The sequence below is a fragment of the Pristis pectinata genome, chromosome 37, assembly GCF_009764475.1.
Source record: "Pristis pectinata isolate sPriPec2 chromosome 37, sPriPec2.1.pri, whole genome shotgun sequence".
NCBI lineage: Eukaryota > Metazoa > Chordata > Chondrichthyes > Rhinopristiformes > Pristidae > Pristis > Pristis pectinata.
The window spans coordinates 14,443,313-14,463,589 of NC_067440.1; the positions used below are offsets into that span (position 1 = coordinate 14,443,313).

General features: G+C 44.7%; 1 protein-coding gene across 2 annotated transcripts in view; it reads right to left on the bottom strand.

The window, feature by feature from the left end:
- Positions 1 to 324: 324 nt before the first annotated feature.
- psmb6 (proteasome 20S subunit beta 6) overlaps positions 325 to 20,277 on the bottom strand; it is a 34,760-nt gene continuing 14,807 nt past the window's right edge. The window contains exons 3-7 of one of the 2 annotated variants that reach the window (XM_052044795.1): positions 17,816 to 17,947; positions 17,331 to 17,460; positions 8,588 to 8,659; positions 1,098 to 1,242; positions 325 to 610 (exon numbers count right to left, since the gene is read on the bottom strand). In XM_052044795.1, the coding sequence (XP_051900755.1) occupies positions 483 to 610; positions 1,098 to 1,242; positions 8,588 to 8,659; positions 17,331 to 17,460; positions 17,816 to 17,947 (607 nt within the window). In that variant the 3' untranslated portion in view covers positions 325 to 482. The remainder of the gene's footprint in view (positions 611 to 1,097; positions 1,243 to 8,587; positions 8,660 to 17,330; positions 17,461 to 17,815; positions 17,948 to 20,277) is intronic. The other variant, XM_052044796.1, reaches the window with a different exon arrangement.

A 20,277-nucleotide genomic window follows, 5' to 3' on the forward strand; every position in this document is an offset into this window, starting at 1 on the left:
CTGTTCAACTTGTTCACCAGCTTGAGCAGAAGACTGGAGCCACAAGAGACTGCAGATGCTGGAATCTGGAGCAAAAATTAAACTGTTGGAGGAGCTCAGTGGGTCAAATCAGCATTTGGGGGTGATGGGGAGAGGAATTATTGATGAATCCTGATGCAGGGTTTCCCTCCCACAGATGCTGCTCGACCCACTGAGCTCCTCTGGCAGATATCTTTTTGTTTAGAGCATAAGATTGGTTGGTACAATTGGGAGACAAAGGGTTGAAGGTGTACAAGATTGTTGCAATGAAGTGAACCTAGACAAGACCAGATTTCAGTCAACATATTCTCATTTCCGCAATTTTATTTGTGACATTTTACAAGTCGCGGTCTGAAACATTGACTAACACTGTGCATTGCCAAGTCAGAGTCTTGAAATTACATTTTTCAGCAGCAGGACTATTCGGGTGCAATGCAAAATGACAGAGCTGAATTGCTCCATCTTCAAGCTGAAGCAAAGCAAGGTAGTTGGCTTCCCGAGACAACCTTGCGTTCAACTCCTTTCTGAGTGATGGCTGCGAGACGAATCACCCCACCACTTGAACCATCACGATCCATCGCAAGTGCAATAGCTGAAACACAAATTGAAGTTTTAAATCACAAACCGCATTAAAGTAAAAACTTGCTGTTCCTTAAGGGACTAACTTTTGTCAAGACACCACACACAACTTGCCATTCACTGAGTGCTATACCATTTAAATAGAGCTTATCAAAAATCTTTTTCACAAACAATTTCTGCCAAGATAACTAAACATGGACTTCCGTAAGGCCTTTGATAAGGTTCCACATGGTCAGCTGGTCTGGAAGGTTAGATCGCATGGAATCCAGGGAGAGGTTTAGAGGGAAATGGGCCAAACACAGGCAAATGGAACTAGCTCAGGTCGGCACTATGATATATGCTTCTTCCTTTTTCCTGATCAAACCAGTTTCCTGAACTTACCATCTTTGCTTTTTATCCTTACAGGGAAATGCTGACTCTGAACTTTTACCACCTCACTTTTAAACTCCTCCCACTTATCAGATACTGCAAAAGATGTTCAGCACTCAGTGTATACTTGCCATTTGCTGTGAAGTCCAAGCACTCCTCTTTTGTCATTCCGGGTTTGTAGGTGGAGTCAACATAACCATATATATAGGTACTTCCAGAGCCACCAATTGAGAATGGCTGCTGCACCATCATCCCACCCATTGGGACTGTGTATACCTAGAATCATAAACATTATTAATTCTTCTCCAATGCTCCAAAACATTCATTCAAATCAAGAGTGGGATCGTGCAAAGTACCTCAGACCTTTAGCAACTGCTGAAAATTCACTGCACTGGTGACCATTCAATCCACTGTGTCTGTTACGGCCAAAGAAACTTAGAAACAAAGAAAACAGAAGCAAGAGTAGGCCATTTAACCATTTGAGTCAATTCTGCCATTCACCCTCATATCTGACCTCCTATTTTAATACCACAATCCCACACTCTCCCCATACTCCTCGATGCCTTTTGCATCTAGGAATTTATGTATCTCCTTCTCAAATAAATTCAGCCTTCTGTGGCAGTGAATTCCAGATGTTTGCTACTTTCTACATGAAGAAATATATCCTTATCTTGGTCCTAAAAGATGAGCTGTTCGGCCTCAACCCTCTTTGAAGATCTTGTGCTAAACTTGCCCTGTTATGCTTATCCAGACCTTCTTAAATAGTCACAGAGTTATACAGCATGGAAAAAGGCCCTTCGGCCCAACGCGTCCATCCTTACCAAGATGTGTATAGGAGCTGGTCCCATCTGCTTGTGTTTGGTCCATAACGATCCAAACCTTTTCTATCCATGTACCTGTCTAAATGTCTTTTAAACATTGTAATTGCACCCACCTCTACAGCTTCCTCTGGCAGCTCGCTCCATATATCCACCACCCTGTGTGTGGAAAAAGTTGCCCCTCAGATCCACTTTAAATCCTCCCCCCCTCCCATCATCGTAAATCTATATTCTCCAGTTTTAGACACCTCTACATTACATAGCATCGATAGGGTGGATGGTCAAGGTTCATCTATGATTTTATATACCTCCAATAATGACACCCCTCAAACCTTCTTCGGTCCAAGGAAAAGGTCCCAGCCGATCCTTATAACTCAAGCTCTCTGGTCCTAGTAACATCCTTCATCAGAACTATAACATAGGTTTAAGGTGAGAGGTGAAAGATTTAAAAGGGACCCGAGGGACAACTTCTTCACTCAGAGGGTGGTGCATATATGTAGTGAGCTGCCAGTGAAAGTGGTTGAGGCAGGTACAATAACAACACTCAAAAGTCATTTGTATAAGTATGTGGATAGGAGGGGCGTAGAGGGATATGATCCAAACGCGGGTAAATGGGACTAGCTTGGTAGGCACTATGGTCAGCATGAATAAGTTGGGCCAAAGGGCCTGTTTTCAAGCGGTATCACTCTATGACTCTAACTGCACACAATACTCCAAGTGGGTCTCACCAACAACTTATGTAGTAGCAACATGACAACCCAACTCCTATACTTAATGCCCAATGAAGGCCAGCCTGCCAAATGCCTTCTTCACCAGTCTACCTATGTTGCCACTTTCAGGGAACTATGTACCTGTACCCCTAGGTCTCTCTGTTCTACAACACTTCTTAAGGCCCTACCATTTACTGTGCAAATCCCGATGCCCGAGCCCCTTTGGATCAGAAGCCCAACCCTACAGAGCACCCGAGGCCAACTCCTTTTGCAGAGGCTCGCCTAGAAGCCCACTTCTCTTCAGAACCTTCAGACCTGTATGGGAACAACTTGCCTCACAGGCCAGCTGAATCCACTCCAGGTCTGTCCTTAAGCAGTTACCTACCCTCCAGTCCAGGTGGCTTCACTCCAGGACTTTCAAGTCCGAACAGACGCAGCCACTTACCTCGGAAGCGTGGTAAGAAGGCTGGGCTGCAGGTGAGGCTGAATCAGCGTGGTTTCAAGACTCCCCTCCCCAGCATACTACTAGCTAACATCCAGGCCATTGAGAACAAAGTTGATGAACTAAGGGCAAGACTAACCTACCAAAGAGAACTGAGGGACTGCTGTGTGCTATGTCTCACCGAAACGTGGCTGACACCTGCTTGCCATGACTACGCCGTGCAACCCGAGGGCTTCTTAATTCATCGGGCAAAGTTAGAGGTTGAGGGGTCTGCTTCTTAATCAACACCTTGTGGTGCCTGAACATGATGACATGGCGAGTTCCTGCTCACCCAGCTTGGAGTATTCTAACTGTGAAGTGTCGCCCATATCCCCTGCCACGGGAGTTCACTTCAGCTATCCTGACAGCAGTCTACATTCCACCCCAGACAGACGTGAAGCCAGAACTCATGAACTATACTCTGTGGTCAACAGCCTTGAAATGGGATACTCTTAGCCCTCTTCATTGCTTGTGACTTCAACCAGGCCAACTTCAAGAGTGTGTTACCAGAATACCATTAAGCATGTCTCCTGTCCCACCAGGCCCAAACACTCTTGACCATTGCTATACAACCATCAAAGATGCCAATGGGCAGTACAGAAAGTCGTACAATGCTGGTCTGAGAAAACATATGAGCTTCTATGCGACTGCTTTGAGTCGGTAGACTGGTCCCTATTCAAAGACTCAGCTGCCAGCCTTGATGAGTATGTCACTCAGCTGCCAGTCTCGATGAGTATGTCACGGACTTTATCAGCAAGTGTGTTGAGGACTGTGTACCAAAGAGGACAATCAAGGAATTCCCAAACTGAAAACCATGGATGAACCAGCAGATCCACTCCCTACTGAAGTCTAGGACTGTAGCATTCAAATCAGATGACCCTGACCTATACAAGAAATCGAGATACGACCTCCGTAAAGCTATCAGAGGCAATACCAGTCCAAAATAGAGTCCCAGACAGCCGTCAGTTGTGGCAGGGCTACATTATAACAGGCTACAAAACGAAGATGGGCAGCATTGCCGACAAAAGTGCATCCCTTCCCGATGTGCTTAATGAATTCTATACATGTTTTGAATGGAAGGGGACTGGTATGTCACCACCCGCCAAGACACCCTCCAATGCACCTGAACCCGTAGTCACTGTTGCAGACACAAGATCAGTTTTCTAGAGAGTGAACCCGCAGTAGCATCTGACCTGGATGATCTTCCTGGCTGTGTCTTTAGATCTTGTGCAGATCAGCTGCTGGGGTTATTTGCAGACATTTTTAAACTCTCCCTGCTTCAACCTGAGGATCCCACCTGCTTTAAGACCACCATTATCATCCCAGTACCTAAAAACAAGGTAATGTGCCTTAATGACTACTGCCTGGCGGCTCTGACATGCACCACCATGAAGAGCTTCAAGAGGCTGGTCACGGCACGCATTAACTCCAGCCTCCCAAACAACCTCTACCCACTGCAATTCACCTACCGCTGAAAACAGGTCTACGGCGGACACCATCTCCCAGGCCCTACACTCATCTCTGGAGCATCTGGACAGTAAAGACACCTATGTTAGATTATTGTTTATTGATTACAGCTCTGCCTTCAATACTATAATTCCAAACAAACTCATTATCAAACTCCGAGACCTGGGACTCAACACCTCCCTCTGCAACTGGATCCTTGACATCCTGACCAACAAACTGCAATCAGCAAAGGATAGGCAGCAACACCTCCGCCATGATTATTCTCAACACTGGTGTTCTATAAGGCTGGGTCCTCAGCTCCCTACTCTACTCCCTATACACTTGTGACTGCGTGGCCAGATTCTGCTCTAACTTCATCTACAAGTTTGCAGATGATATCACTGTAGTGGGCCGTATCTCAAAAAAATGATGAATTGCAGTACAGGAAGGAGATAGAGAGCTTAATAACATGGTGTCATGACAACAACCTTTCCTTAAATGTCAGCAAAACAAGAGAGCTGGTCACTGACTTCAGGAAGGAGGGGCAGTGCACATGCTCCTGTATAAATCAACAGTGCTGAGGTCGAGAGGGTTGAGAGCTTCCAATTTCCTAGCCTGTCCTGGTCCAACTGCGTAGACACCACGGCCAAGAAAGCTCACCAGTGGCTCTACTTCCTCAGGACACTAAAGAAATTTGACAAGTCCCCATTGACCCTTACCAATTTTTCATCGATGCAGCACAGAAAGCATCCTGTCTGGATGCATCACGGCTTGGTATGGCAACTGCTTTGCCCGTGACCACAAGAAACCGCAGAGAGTTGTGGACACAGCTCAGCACATCACAGAAACCAGCTCCACCTCCATCATGTCTATACTTCTTGCTGCCTCACTAAAGCACCCCAGACATTCTCTCTTCTCTCCTCTCCCATCGCACAGAAGATATAAAGGCCTGAAAGCACATACCACCAGACTCCAGGACAGCTTCTATCCTGCTGTTGTAAGACTACTGAACAGCTCTCTGGTATGATAAGATGGACCCTTGACCTCACAATCTACCTCATTACGACCTTGCACCTTTATTGTCTACCTGCATTGCATTTTCTCTGTAGCTGTACACTTAATTCTGACTTCTGTATTGTTTTACCTTCTACTGCTTCAATGGACTGTGTAATGAATTGATCTGTATGAACGGTATGCAAGACAAGCTTTCCACTGTACCTCGGTACATGTTACAATAATAAACCAATTCCAATTCCATGGTTTAACTTAGCAAAATACAACACCTCATACATGTCAGAGTTAATTTCCATCTGCTATTCCTTGGCCACCTCCTCACTTCATCCTGTTGTAATCTTAGATAACCTCCTTCACTGTCCACTACACAACCAATTTTGGTGTCATCCGCAAACTTACTAATCACGTTAACAACATTGTCATCCAAATTGTTAATATAGATGACAAACAACAGTAGGCCCAGCACCGATCCCTGTGCACACCACTGGTCACTAGTCTGAATAACAACTCTCCACTATGACCCTCAGTCTCCTTCCACCAAGCCAATTTTGTATCTAATTGGCTAGCTAACCCTGAAGCCCACGTGATCTAATTTTCTGTACTAGCCTACCACGTGGGACCTCGTCAAATGCCAGAATCAGGTTTATTATCACTGACATATGTTGTGAAATTTGTTGTTTTGTGGCAGCAGTACAGTGCAAGACATAAAAATTACTAAGTTACAAAAAAAAAGTGCAAAAAGAGGAATAACAATGTTACAAGTTCATGGATTCATTGATCATTCAGAAATCTGATGGCAGAGGGGAAGAAGTTGTTCCTAAAAAGTTGAGTGTGGGTCTTCAGGATCCAGTATCTCCTCCTAATGGTAGTAACCCGGCGGGCATGTCCCAAATGTTGAGGGTCCTTAATGATGGATGCCACCTTCTTGAAAGACTGCCTCTTGAAGATGTCCTCAATGGCGGGGAGGGTTGTGCCCTTGATGGAGTTGGCTGAGTCTATAACCCTCTGCAGCCTCTTTTGATCCTGCGCATTGGAGCCTCCATACCGATGATGATGCAACCAGTCAGAATGCTCTTCACCATACATCCAAGGAAATTTGCAAGAGTCTTTGGTGACATACCAAATCTCCTTAAACTCCTAATGAAGTAGAGCCACTGGCGTGCCACCTTCTTGATTGCATCAATGTGTTGGGCACATTATATTCATATCCAGGAACTTAAAGCTGCTCACCTTTTCCACTGCTGACCCCTCAATGAGGACTGGTGTGTGTTCTCCAGACTTCCCCTTCCTGAAGTCCACAATCAATTCCTTGGTCTTTCTGACGTTGAGTGCGAGGTTGTTGTTGTGACACCACTCAACCAGCCGATTTCACTCCTGTAAGCCTCCTTGTCGCCATCTGAGATTTTACCAACAACGGTGGTGTCATCAGCGAATTTGAGCTGTGCCTAGCCACACAATCATGAGTGTAAAGAGAGTAGAGCTGTGGGCTAAGCACGCATCCTTGAGGTGCACCTGTGTTGATTGGCAATGAGGAGATGTTGTTACTGATCCGCACTGACTGTGGTCTCCGAATAAGGAGGTCAAGGATCCAGTTGCAGAGGGAGGTACAGAGTCCCAGGCTTTGAATTTTGTCAATTAGTACTGAAGGGATGATAGTGTTGAACGCCGAGCTATAATCGATAAACAGCAGCCTGACGCATGTTTTGCTGTTGTCTAGGTGCTTCTAAGCCGAGCAGAGAGCCAGTGAGATGGCATCCGCTCTAGACCTGTTGTGGCGGTAGGTAAATTGCAGCGGGTCCAGGTCCTTGCTCAGGCAGGAGTTAATTCTAGCCATGACCAACCTCTCAGCCTAACGGCATGAACATTGAATTCTCCCACTTTAGGTAACCCCCCCCAACATCATGCTTCTTCTCTTCGTCCCTTTCCTAGCTTCTTCTTTTCTACCTTCTTTTTCTCCTCTCTCTCCTTACCTTTGACCCATCCCCTGGTGGATCTACTCTCCCCTCCTCCCCCGCACCTGCCTATCACTATCTCTTACCTGCATCTACCTATCACTACCTTGTGCCCACACTGCCTCCCCTCTTTTGTCCACCTACCACTGCTCTGCTTTTCTCTTCTATACATTGGACTTCCCCTTTTCCTATCTTCAGTCCTGAAGAAAGGTCCTGACCAGAAACATTGACTACCTGCTTTTCTCCATGGATGTTGCCTGGCCTGCTGAGTTCCTCCAGCATCATCGTGTTTTTCATCTAGATTCCAGCATCTGCAGTCCTTTGTTTCTCTTGAAGCACTTCATCACAGTAGATATGAGTGCTACTAGGTGATAGTCATTGAGGCAGCATATCTTGATCTTCTTGGGCACTGGTATGATTGGTACCCTTTTGAAGCAGGTGGGAATCTCCAACCGCAGCAGTGAGAGTTTGAAGATGTCCTTGAATACTCCAGCCAGTTGGTCTGCACAGGTTTTCAGTACCCAGCCAGGTACATCATCAGTGCCTGATGTCTTGCGAGGGTTCACCCTCTTGAAAGATGTTCAGTTAACAGCCAACAAGACACAAGATCTGAGACACAGGGTCGTCAGATGCTGTGGGGATTCACACAGGTGTGTTATTGTGCCTTTCAAAGCATGCATGAAAAGGCATTAAGCTCATCAGGGAGTGAAGCATTGCTGACTTTTATGCTGTTAGGGCTGTTAGGTTTCGCCTTACAGGAAGTAATGGCATGCAAAGTCTGCCACAGACATCATGAGCCCAATTGTGTTTCTAACTTAACACGGAATTGCCTTTTCGCTCTCACGATGGCCTTCCGTAGATTATACCTGGACTTCTTGTAGGGTTCTGGATCGCCGTTCTTGAACGCCGCAGATCTAGCCCTCAGCAGACTGCAGATCTCCTGGTTCATCCAGGGTTTCTGGTTTGGAAAGACTTGGTATGTTCTCAAAGGCACACACTCATCCACGCAGGTCTTGATGAAGTTGGTGATGGCCGTGACATATTTATTCAGATCCGAAGATGAATCCCTCAATAAGGTCCAGTACACCAATTCAAAGCAGTCCTGTAAATGCTCCTCCACCTCCCTTGACGATACTTTCACTGTCCTCATCACTGATGCCAGGAGTAGAAGTACATATATAGCCAGGTGATCAGACTTACCAAAGTGTGGGCTTGCGATGGCACGGTAAGCGTTCTTGATGGTGGTGATCGAGTGCGTTGGCTCCTCTGGTCCTGCAGGTGACATGTTAGTGGTAGGTGGTCAGAAACTTCTCCAAGCTGGCCTGGTTGAAGTCCTCCGTGATGATTGGGAAGGCTCAGGGTGCACTGTCTAGTGACTGTTAATCACGGCGCTCAGCTCCTCCAGTGCCAGCTTGACATCTGCCGAAGGTGGATTGTACACCACTGCCAGGATGACAGCAGAGAATTCCCTTGGCAGGTAGAACGGATGACACTTGACCATGTGTTCCAGGTCATGAAAGCAGGACTGAGACAGAACCGCCACATCTGTGCACCACAATGAGTTAATCATGAAGCAAACACCACCAACTCTGCCTTTACCTGATGCTGCCATCCGGTCCATGCTGTGGATGCTGAAGACCTAGGGCTGCAGTGATGTGTCTGGAGTGCTGGGGCTGAGCCATGTCTCTGTGAAGCAGAGTACACAACAGTCCCTGATGTCCCTCTGGCACAGCAGTCTTGCTCTGAAGTCTTCAACTTTTTTTACCCCCCAGAGACTGTACATTAGCCAGGAGGATGGTGGTGGGGGGGAGGGGGGGGGGTTGCTGGGGCAGCCTTGGGACCCTGTGTTTCAGTTTTACCTGCAGCCCTGGCCCGCAGCCACCTTTCCTCAGACAATGGAGACGTTCTCCGAGCTTCCAGCTGCTTGCACTCTCTCCTGGAGTGGTCTGGGGTCCCGAGTCTGTCCGTTCTTAAGATCGCTAGTTTTTTTAAATGACTTGAAACAACGTTACTTACTGCAGTCTCTGTGGCTGCAGATTCCAGCTGTAGTAGTCGTAAACTGGAGTATTTTATAATTCCCTTCGGACCTGCACACAGAATGTTGCCCCTCTCTGGCACCATCTTGAAAGGTATCAGTTTAGCCTTTAGCCTTGCTAATGTCCATATAAAAAATGTCTACCACCCTGTTCTCATTATCAAATGTGATGAGGGTTTCTGCTGCTAGACATTGTAGTTCCAGATTTCAGGAAGGGCGATATGGATATTCATTAACATCAAAATGGAGGAAGTATCAGACATCTTAGTGACCATAAAAGTGATAAATCCCCAGGACCTGGTGAGATGTATCCCAGACAGGTACAGGAGGCAAGGCAGGAGATAGCTGGTCCCTGAGGGAGGACAGCAAGTGTGGAAAGCCATGAGTTGATCAGAAGTAGTCAGCACAACTTTGTTGATTGGAGATCCTATCTAACAAACTTGACTAGGTTCTTTGAGGGTGCAAAAGACTGCAGATACTGGATCAGGGTCTCAACCCTAAACACCCACCATCCCTCACCCTCCACACATGCTGCCTAACCCACTGAGTTCCTCCAGCAATTTGTTTTTTGCTTGATATTGATGAGGGCAGTGTGGTTGACGTAGTGTATGTGAGGTCCAAAGGCATGTTAACAAATTGGATCAAAAGTAGGTTTGATATTAGGAGACAGAGAGTGATGAAGGTTTGATTTTGTGATTGTAAGCCTTTGGACGGGGATATAACACAGGGCACAGGGATTGGTAGTGGGACCCTTACAATTTGTCATAAACTTTAACAGTTTATATATGAATGCAGGAGGTGTGATCAGTACATTTGTAGATGATATGAAAATTGGTGGTTTTGTTGAAAGTGAGGAGGTTGGTCTTGGGTTACAGAATGCTATTGATCAGTTGGTAACATGGAGAGAGAAATGGCAGATGGAATTTAATCCTGGTAAGTAGGAGGTGATGCATTCTGGGAGGTTTAATAAGGATAGGACATATACCATCAATGGTGGGGCCCTACAGGGCATTGAAGATCAGACAGATCTCGGTGTGCAAGTGCACAGATCCCCAAAAATGGCAGCAGAGATAGGTGGGGTGTTGAAGGCAGCATATAGGATGCTGGCCTTCATTAGCTGGGACATGGAATAACTTTACAGAACTTTGGCAAGGCCACAGCTGGAATATTGTACACAGTTCTAGTCACCATGCTACTGTAAGACCACTGGAGAGGGTGCAGAGATTTACTGAGATGGAATATTTCAGTTAGGAGAGACTGGATAGGCTGCTTGCTTTCTTTCTTTGGAGTGGTTGAGGGGGATTGATAGAGGGATGTAAAAATTATGAGGGGCATAGAAAGGTTGGATAGTGAGAAACTTTTCTCCATAACAAGATGTCTAAAACCAAAAGGTATAGGTTTATGGGGAGGAATAAGACGGTTAGAGGTTATCTGGAGAAAATAAATTTCACGCAAAAGGTGGTTGCAATCTAGAAGCATTGCCTGAGAAAGTAGTGGAAGCGTGTACTCTCACATTTAAAAAGTACCTGGATTAGCACTTGAATCACAAATGCTTGGGAGGCTATGGACCAAGTGCTGGTAAATGGGATTACTATAGATGGGTACTTGACAGATGGCATGGACACAGTGAGCCAAAGAAACTGTTTCAGTACTGTACATCTCTATGATACTTTTTCAGACTACAAGTTCCAGATTCCTACATAGACCAAACTAAAAAAATCTCTTTTCAACTCCATTTTAATCAGTCCTCCAATTACTTTATTGACTCTGGTCAGTGTAGTTGGTCTTTGTTACATCACTGTCAATTTTAGGTTGGGTTATTGCTCCAAAGAAAATAACCCAAACTGGCCAATAGTTCCTCACTGCTAATTATTGCCAGCCCCAAAACATAACCTTAAATATCCTACAGTCTCCAGTGCTATCACATTATTCCTATAATATGAAAGGCCCATAGCAGTATCCAAAAGAACAGAGCTATTAAATCACACAACCAATGCACCAACAGATCAGATCAATTCCTCTCCGTGGTTTCTACTGCTCTTTGACCACGTTCCACCTATTGTCTGCCAGCCCTGCCTCATCCCTTCCTCTAACCTCTTTATATTGGCTATCTCCTCTCTACACCCAGTCCTGATGCCATGATCTCAACCCGAAACATTGACTTATCCCCTCGCGTCCACAGATGCTTGCTGGGCCACTGAGCTTCTCCAGCAGTTTTGCTTTTGGCTTCAGATTCCAACATCTGCAGTCTCTTGTATCTCCATTTCAATATTCCACTGCAAAGTCTCTTCTAGGTTTGTACACTTTTGAAAATGTTTTCCTCCTCTCTTCGATAGGAATTCTGCAAATCCCTCTCTCACTGCTCCCCCTCTATGATTTCTTCTGCTCTTCGACCACATTCAACCTATCACCTGTCAGCCTCTGCTTTACCCCTCCTCCTCACCTCTTTATACTGGCCATCTCCCTTCTACCGAAACGTCAAACATCCTTCACCCTCCACAGCTGCCTGACAGAGTTCCTCCAGCTGTTTGTTTTTTGTTCCATTTTCCAGGATCTGCAGTCTGTTGTGTGTCAGATCAATCTCTCTTGTGCTACCACATCGTCAGGGAGGAGAGCAGCTCTCAGGAGCATCCCCTGCCCTAACCGGAATCAACAAATACAGAGCACAGATTTAAAGTCAGTAAATGAAAATCGAATTCCTACAGATGCTGGAAGTCTGCTATGTCCTCCTCTACACTCAAAGTGGTGAGAATATGGAATTTGCTCCCTCAGAACTTGAACTGACTAGCAGGTGCATTTAAGGGAAATCTGGATAAACATGAGGGAGGACATTGAAAAAACAGGTAGCCTATGTCCTGTTGTGTGCTGAAGATTTAACATATTTCAATGTAATACCTGTTAACTCGAGAGGGACCAATGTCCTTGTGGGCAGGTTTAAACCAGGTTGGCAGGGGGATGGTAACCAGAGTGTTTGATTAGATGATGGAGCAGTTGGTGTAAAGGTAAATGTAATATGCAGAGAGACTGTGAAGGAGGATAGACAGTGGATAGGGCATAAATGCAGTCAATTGGATGGGTTGAAATGTGTTTAATGTGAGAAGTTTTAAGAATAAGGGTGATGAACTTGGAGCATGGATCAGTACATGGAATTACAATGTTGTAGCCATTACAGAGACTTGGCTGTCACAAGGATAGGATTGGCTGCTTGATGTTCTGGGGTTTAGATGTTTCAAAGGGGATAGGGTGGGAGGTAAATGGGGGGGAGGGGGGGAGTGGCATTGCTAATCAGTGATAATATCACAGCTGCAGAAAGGGAGGATGTTGTGGAGGAATTGTCTACTGAGTCAGTGTGGGTGGAAGTCAGAAACAGGAAAGGAGCATTGACTCTATTGGGAGTATTCTATAGGTCCTCCAATAGCAACCAGGACGCCGAGGAGCAGGTAAGTAGGCAGATTTTGGAAAGGTGCTAGAATAACAGGGTTGTTGTCATAGGTGACTTGAAGTTCCCTAATTTTGATTGGCAGCACCTCAGTGCAAAAGGTTTAGATGGGGCAGAATTTGTCAGGTCCGTCCAGGAAATTACTGACACAGTTCATGAACAGGCTGACCAGAGGAGAGGCCATACTGGATCCAGTAGAAGGGAATGAACCTGGTCAGGTGACAGACCTCTCAGTGGGCGAGCAATTCAGAGATAGTGACCACAATTCCCTGACTTTTAGCATAGCCATGGATAAGGACAGGAGCAGATGATATGGGAAAGTATTTACTTGGAGGAGGGCTAATTACGATGGTATTAGGCAGGAATTTGGGAGCATAAATTGGGAACAGATGTTCTCAGGAAAATACACAGCAGAAATATGGAGGTTGTTTAGGGACCACTTGCATGGGATTCTAGATAGGTTTGTCCCACCGAGAAAGATGGTAAGGTAAATGAACCATGGTTTACAAGAGAGGTGGAACATTATAAGGTAGCCAGGAAGGAGCTTAAGGTCTTAGGAGAGCTAGAAGGGGACATGAGAATGACAAGAGTGAGGGTAGGACCGTTTAAGGATAAAGGGGGGAAATGTGCCTGAATGTGGAGGAGGTAGGGGAAGTGCTTAATGAATACTTTGCTTCAGTGTTCAATGGGGAGAGGGACTTTAATGAATGTGAGGTCAGCGTAGAACAGGCTAATGTGCTGGAGCACGTCGAGGATAAGAAAGAGGCAGTGTTGGAGCTTTTGAAAAACATTAGAATAGATAAGTCCCCAGAGCCGGACAGGACATACCCTAGGTTACTATGGGAAGCGAGGTAAGATTGCTGGGGCTTTAACAATGATCTTTGCATCCTCCCTGGCCACAGGAGCGGCACAGAGGACTGGAGGATGGCAAATGTTGTTCCATTGTTCAAGAAAGGTAATGGGGATAATCCTGGGAATTATAGACCAGTGATTCTTAGGGACAGGATTTACGAGTACTTGGAGAAGCATAGTTTTATTAGGGGTAGTCAGCATGGCTTTGTGAGGGGCAGGTCATGCCTCATGAGCCTAATTGAGTTTTTGGAGGAGGTGATAAAACAAACTGACAAAGGTATAGCGGTGGATGTGGAGTATATGGATTTTACTAAGGCTTTGACAAGGTTCCCCATGGTAGGCTCATCCAGAAAGTCATGAGGCATGGAATCCATGGAAACTTGGCTGCGTGGATTCAGAGTTAGCTTGCCCATAGAAGGCAGAGGGTGGTAGTAGGTGGAGCATATTCTGCATGGATGTTGGTGACTAGAGGTGTTCTGCAGGGATCTGTTCTGGGACCCTTGTTCTTTGTGATTTATATAAATGACTTGGATGAGGAAGTGGAAGGGTGGGTTAGTAAGTTTGCAGATGACATGGTGGTGGTGTTGTGTAGAGGGTTGCTGTAGATTACAGCAGGACATAGACACAATGCAGAGTTGGGCAGAGAAGTGGCAGATGGAGTTCAATCCAGAAAAGTGTGAATATGCAGAGAGAATATCCAGAGAGTATGCATTATGAGGAGAGACTAAGGGAGCTAGGGCTTTACTCTTTGGATTGGAGGATGACGAGAGGAGACTTGATAGAGGTGTACAAAATATTAAGAGGAATAGAGGGGACAGCCAGCACCTCTTTCCCAGGGCACCAATGCTCAATACAAGAGGGCATGGCTTTAAAGTAATGGGTGGGAAGTTCAAGGGAGATATCAGAGGAAGGTTTTTTTACCCAGAGAGTGGTTGGGACATGGAATGCGCTGCCTGTGGCAGTGGTGGAGGCAGGTACATTGGTCAAATTCAAGAGATTACTAGATAAGCATAGGGAGGAATTTAAAATGGAGGCATATATAGGAGGAAGGGGTTAGATAGTCTTAGGCGAGGTTTAAAGGTCAGCACAACATTGTGGGCCGAAGGGCCTGCATTGTGCTGTACTGTTCTATGTTATAACGTCCCAACTCTATGTAAGTGATACACTGGAAGATCAAACTTGAAGGCAGAATACAAGGTTAATGGCAGGATTCTTACCAGTGTGGAGGAACAGAGGAATCTTGGGGTCCAAGTCCATAGATCCCTCAAAGTCACTGCACAAGTTGATAGTGTGGTTAAGAAGGCATATGGTGTGCTGGCCTTCATCAATCAGGGGACTGAGTTCAAGAGCTGCAAGGTAATGTTGCAGCTCTATAAAACTCCGGTTAGACCACACTTAGAGTACTGTGTTTAATTCTGGTCGCTTCATTACAGAAAGAATGTGGAAGCTTTAGAAAGGACGCAGGGGAGATTTACTAGGATGCTGCCTGGATGTCTTATGAGAAAAGGTTGAGCAAGCTACGGCTTTTCTCTTTGGAGCACAGGAGGATGAGAGGCAACTTGATAGAGGTGTATACGATTATGAGAGGCATATATAGAGTGAACAGCCAGCACCTTTTTCCCAGGGTGGCGAAGACCAATACCAGAGGACATCTGTTTAGGGAAAGTGGAGGAAAGTTTAGGGGAGATGTCAAAGGAGGTTTTTTTTACACAGAGTGGTGGATGCCTAGAATACACTGTCGGGGCGGTGGTAGAGGCTGATACAATAGGGACATTTATCATTATTTAACATCTCTACAGTTGTCTCCTCTTTCATCTTATACAAACACTTAACCAACACTCATTGCCAATTGTGGAGATCACATGCTGTTAATCATAGAATCTCTTATATGAGCTTCTGCATAAGAACCTGTTAAGCAGATGGTGTGCAATTCAGGAGGCCAGGATTGAATCCAGGTTGCTGAAGTTGAGAGGCAGCAGCTCTATTAGCTGTGCCACTGTGCTACCCTTAAAAATCTTTCAGATCTTGGCACTTTTGGAGTGGAAGTAGAGGTAGGAAGGCATGAAGACAATGAGGGATTTGAAAACAAGACTGTGACTTTTTTTGTGTTTTAATATGGACCATGGTTACCTCAATCCAGAATGTCTTTCAGCTGCATGCACTTGTGCTGTAACTTACTAATTATCCTTTAAACAGAATTGACTGTTGGGTTATAGATTTATCACTTTTAGCTACTTCTGTTCTGTACTGATGAGTTTGAGGATCTAGGTTTTGTCAGTCGATGTACAGTCAAATAATCCTGGGCTAGATTATATTTGTGGGTCTAGATTTTGCCAAATTGAGAAAAAATGACTTCAAAGAATACACTCTTCTATCATGACATGAGATGATGATGACAGTAATGTGACCTGGCTGATCTCTTATACCACCAGAATCTGGTGATGCTCACAAAGTGAAGAATGATGCCCTGAGTGAGGAAAAACCGCACGTAAAGAACTAATGAGGGTGAGTTTACACCCAAGTGACCTGCATGATAATCTGGTAGACCCAGTTGCCCGGCCTCCAGAGAGTATGCACTATTTCCTTTTCGTTGATTTAAATGGAAAGAAAATCATCCTGGTTCTACATTGGGCAAATGATAGTCTCACCATATACCATCTGACAATGACAGGAGAGAGGTAAAACTCGAACACAAGAAAGTAGGATGAGTAGGCACCTGGCCTCTCAAGCCTACCCTGCACTTAACGTGATCATTGCTGACCTCAACTCCTCATTTGTCAGTGACTGGATCATCTCAGACGTTTACCAAGGTAATGACCCACACCCAGCGCGTGGCCTCAGTAGTTAGCTTCCCATCACAAAGTAACTACAATTTTTCTTGCAGTAACCTGAACTACACTCTTTCTTATAAAAGCCACATTGAGAAGATGAGATGAAAAACAAGTGCCTAAAACATCATCAGGAAGCTTGCAAATTCCAAATAGGGGCACACTCATCCATAATTAAGACCTCTGTGTTTGCCCTACTGTTACCCCACTGCAGAGTACCCTTGGCTGGTATAAAAATGCTCTTCCCATGCATAGGAAAGATCAGCTTTGTGCTGATATGTCAGCTGCAGAATTATCACTGGCTGAAGTCAATGAATGTCAACGATCAAAAACTGCTGCAATGAAATGAGACTGGACTGCAATACCAAAGTTCTGTGACTAGGCAAGGGGCAACATTCTCTTGATCTGCTCACTACTTGAGATGGGCTAAGCAGAGTTCAGGATCTTGTGGAGGTCAATGTGAATTTTCTACTGTACCGGGCAAGACTTTGATGGATGGACACCAGAAAACAAAATAGGAAGATAGTTTTCCACATTTACCTGTAATTTTAACTGGGACAGCATCAATAATGTGGGTAGGACAGAAAGGTTCTGAAGGGACTCCCAATTAAACTGAAAGCGAGACCAATGTAAAAGAACTGATAACTAGGAAGTTAAATATGGTCACTTGGAGATTCAGGGAAAAAGAATTACTTTATTCTCCTATTCCATCAGACTGAGGCCTCATAAACCAAATTCTTGAAATCAGTGAGGCACTGGGTTCGCAATTGAAATCCCTAAAATCTTTACCTGTCCACCATTTCTTCTGTCCCACCCAGCGACGATGATCCCAGCCATCAGCTCCTCCCGGTATTTATAACACATGTCTTTGAACAAATTGGCAGCAGTCTGCACCAGCGGAAGTTCATCAAGTTCAATGCTGCGAAGAAAGTGAAGTGGAGGAATAAAAAATGTGCTACAGCATCAGGCACCACAACTTCCATGAAAGCACACAACACAAACAGGTAGCGAGAGCCTGGGGACAGGTTGGATACAGAGAAAGCTCCTCTTTATTCAGCAGAACCTATTCTGGGCATCACACTCATTGACCCTTTACATAATGATTAAAGAATGGAAGGGAAATTGCCTAAAATCCATACTGATCAAGTTTGTACAGGAGGTCAGGGTGATCTTTTGATCTAATTGAAAATCTTTATCAGTAAATTTTCACAGAAGATCTTAACAAATAATGTCTCATTTCCTACTGCACATGAATAACATTTGATCAGACAGACCTGTGGAAGCCGAGCTGATAAGTCACTGCATCTGCAATTGCCTGGGTGTCAGCTGCCGATCCTGAGCGGCAGCAGAAGATCAGATCGTGAATAGGAGTCAGTTTATCTGTGACCCTGTTTGCAATGTATGATCTGTAAAAATGAAATAATGCTATGTCAAAAGCAGCACACAAAGTTGGAAAACAAATACCTCCAGGGAAAGAGCAGAGGAGTAAATGATTATTTGCATTTGTCATCAGTCCAACAATCACCACAAAACAACTTACTGAAGTATAATTTCTGTAAAACATAGGGACACACAACAGTCAATTTCTGTAGAGCAAGTTCTTGGAAAACATTGAGATTAATAGCTTGTCCACTTCTGAATGTCATTTGTTGTTTTGTCTACAGTAACTGGCTATATTCCTGAAGGTTCAATCACATGACATCTGTTGCCATTTCAATTCTTATTAGCGCTCTTGTTTCCTCCACTTTTGGATCAAGGTATTCTGTTACTTCCTAAAAATTGCTTAGCTGTACATAGGCACTAGCGTTTTCCCTTCCTTATGGTTACAGACTGAAAGTGTACTTATGCACAAGAACTGTTGGTTATACTTGGTTAAAGTTAAGGAAGAAACAATGAACTTGGGGCAAAAAAAACATAGTTTGGCAGTATCCATACTATTATGTCCAGATAAACATAAAAGTTAAGAGCAGAAGCATCCCACTCAGCCACCTTGATCCTGTGTCACCATTCAATAAGATCATGGCTGATCTGACTGTGATCTCAACTCCACATTCCAACTATCCTGGTAACCTTTCACTGTCCTTGCTGTCAAGTATCGATCTAACTGTTCTAATTCAAATACTGCTTCCGTTGCCCTTTGAGGAAGAGAGTTCCAAAGACCCATGATTCTCATTTAAAAAAAATATTGGTTCATCTGTCTTAAGTGGACAACACTTTATTAACAGTGACCCTTGATTCAAGACTTTCTCAAGAGGAAACATCTGTTCCACATGTACCCTGCCAAGACCCCTCAGGACCTTGTACGTTTCAATCATCGCCTCTCATTCATCAGAATTTGGTTACAAGTCTTGCCAATCCAGTTTTTCCTCACAAGATAACCCACCCATTCTAGGAATCAATCCAGTACACCTTCTCTGAACTGCTTCCTATGCTTTTACACCCTTCCTTAAGTACCCTATATAATTGGAAGAATAACCTCCCTACTTTTACATTCAATTCCACTCTAATTCTTCACCTAACTTTAGGAAGGATTGGTATTGGTTTATTATCGTCACTTGTAACGAGGTACAGTGAAAAGCTTGTCTTACAAACCGATCGTACAGGTCAATTCATTACACAGTGCAGTTACATTGAGTCAGTACAGAGTGCATTGATGTAGTACAGGTAAAAACAATAACAGTAGAGTAAAGTGTCACAGCTACAGAGAAAGTGCAGTGCAATAAGGTCCATCTCATTGAATAAGGGAACTGTTCAATAGTCTTATCACAATGGGGTAGAAGCTGTCCTTAAGTCTGGTGGTACGTGCCTTCAGGCTCCTATATCTTCTCCCCGATGGAAGAGGAGAGAAGAGAGAATGTCCTGGTTGGGTGGGGTCTTTGATTATGCTGGCTGCTTCACCAAGACAGCGATAGGTAAAGCCAGATCCAAGGAGGGGATGCTGGTGTCCATAATGCGCTGGGCTGTGTCCACAACTCTCTGCAGTTTCTTGAAGGTCTGAGATAGGGTGCAGAAAAGATTTACTAAAAGGGTTGAAAGTGTGAGATATTTCAGCTGCAATGTTAAACTGAAGAAGCTGGGGTCATCTTGTTGGAGCGAAAGGCTGAGAAATTTATAGGTGTGTATAAATTCATGACTGATTTAGACAGCAAAAATTGTTCTAATTTTGGGATAGTTCAAAGACTGGGGCAAAGATTTAGAATTTGGGCCAAAATATGCAAATGGTAGTGATGATCTGGAACTTACTGCCTGTAGGGGTGCTGGAAATCAGTGTCCTTAAAAGTGAATTGGATGGGCACTCGTGGCAATGAGACTGATGGAATGCTGGACGACAGACTCAACTGAGTCAAGCTGCTCTCCTGTGCCATAATTTCAAGATACTAATAATTCAAATTCTAGACACTCTGGATTTGCTATGATTGTAGTTTTCCCACAAACGATAGATGTATACAAAGTTATGAGTGGCAGAAATAGGTTTAAGCTGAGAAGTAAGAGGGTTAGAGGGAATCTGAGAAAAAAAATCATCCCGAGGGAGGTTGTGATCTGGAATGCACTGCCGAAGGGTGGTGAAGGCAAGTACACAACAGTTACAAAGGATCTGGATGAACAACTGAATCGCCAAGGCACGGAAGGTGACAGACCAAGTGCTGGTAAATGGGATTAACAAAGATGGGTACTTAATGGTCAGCATGGAGAGGGTGGATTTGCCTGTTGCTGTGCTGTACAACTCTACAATTTG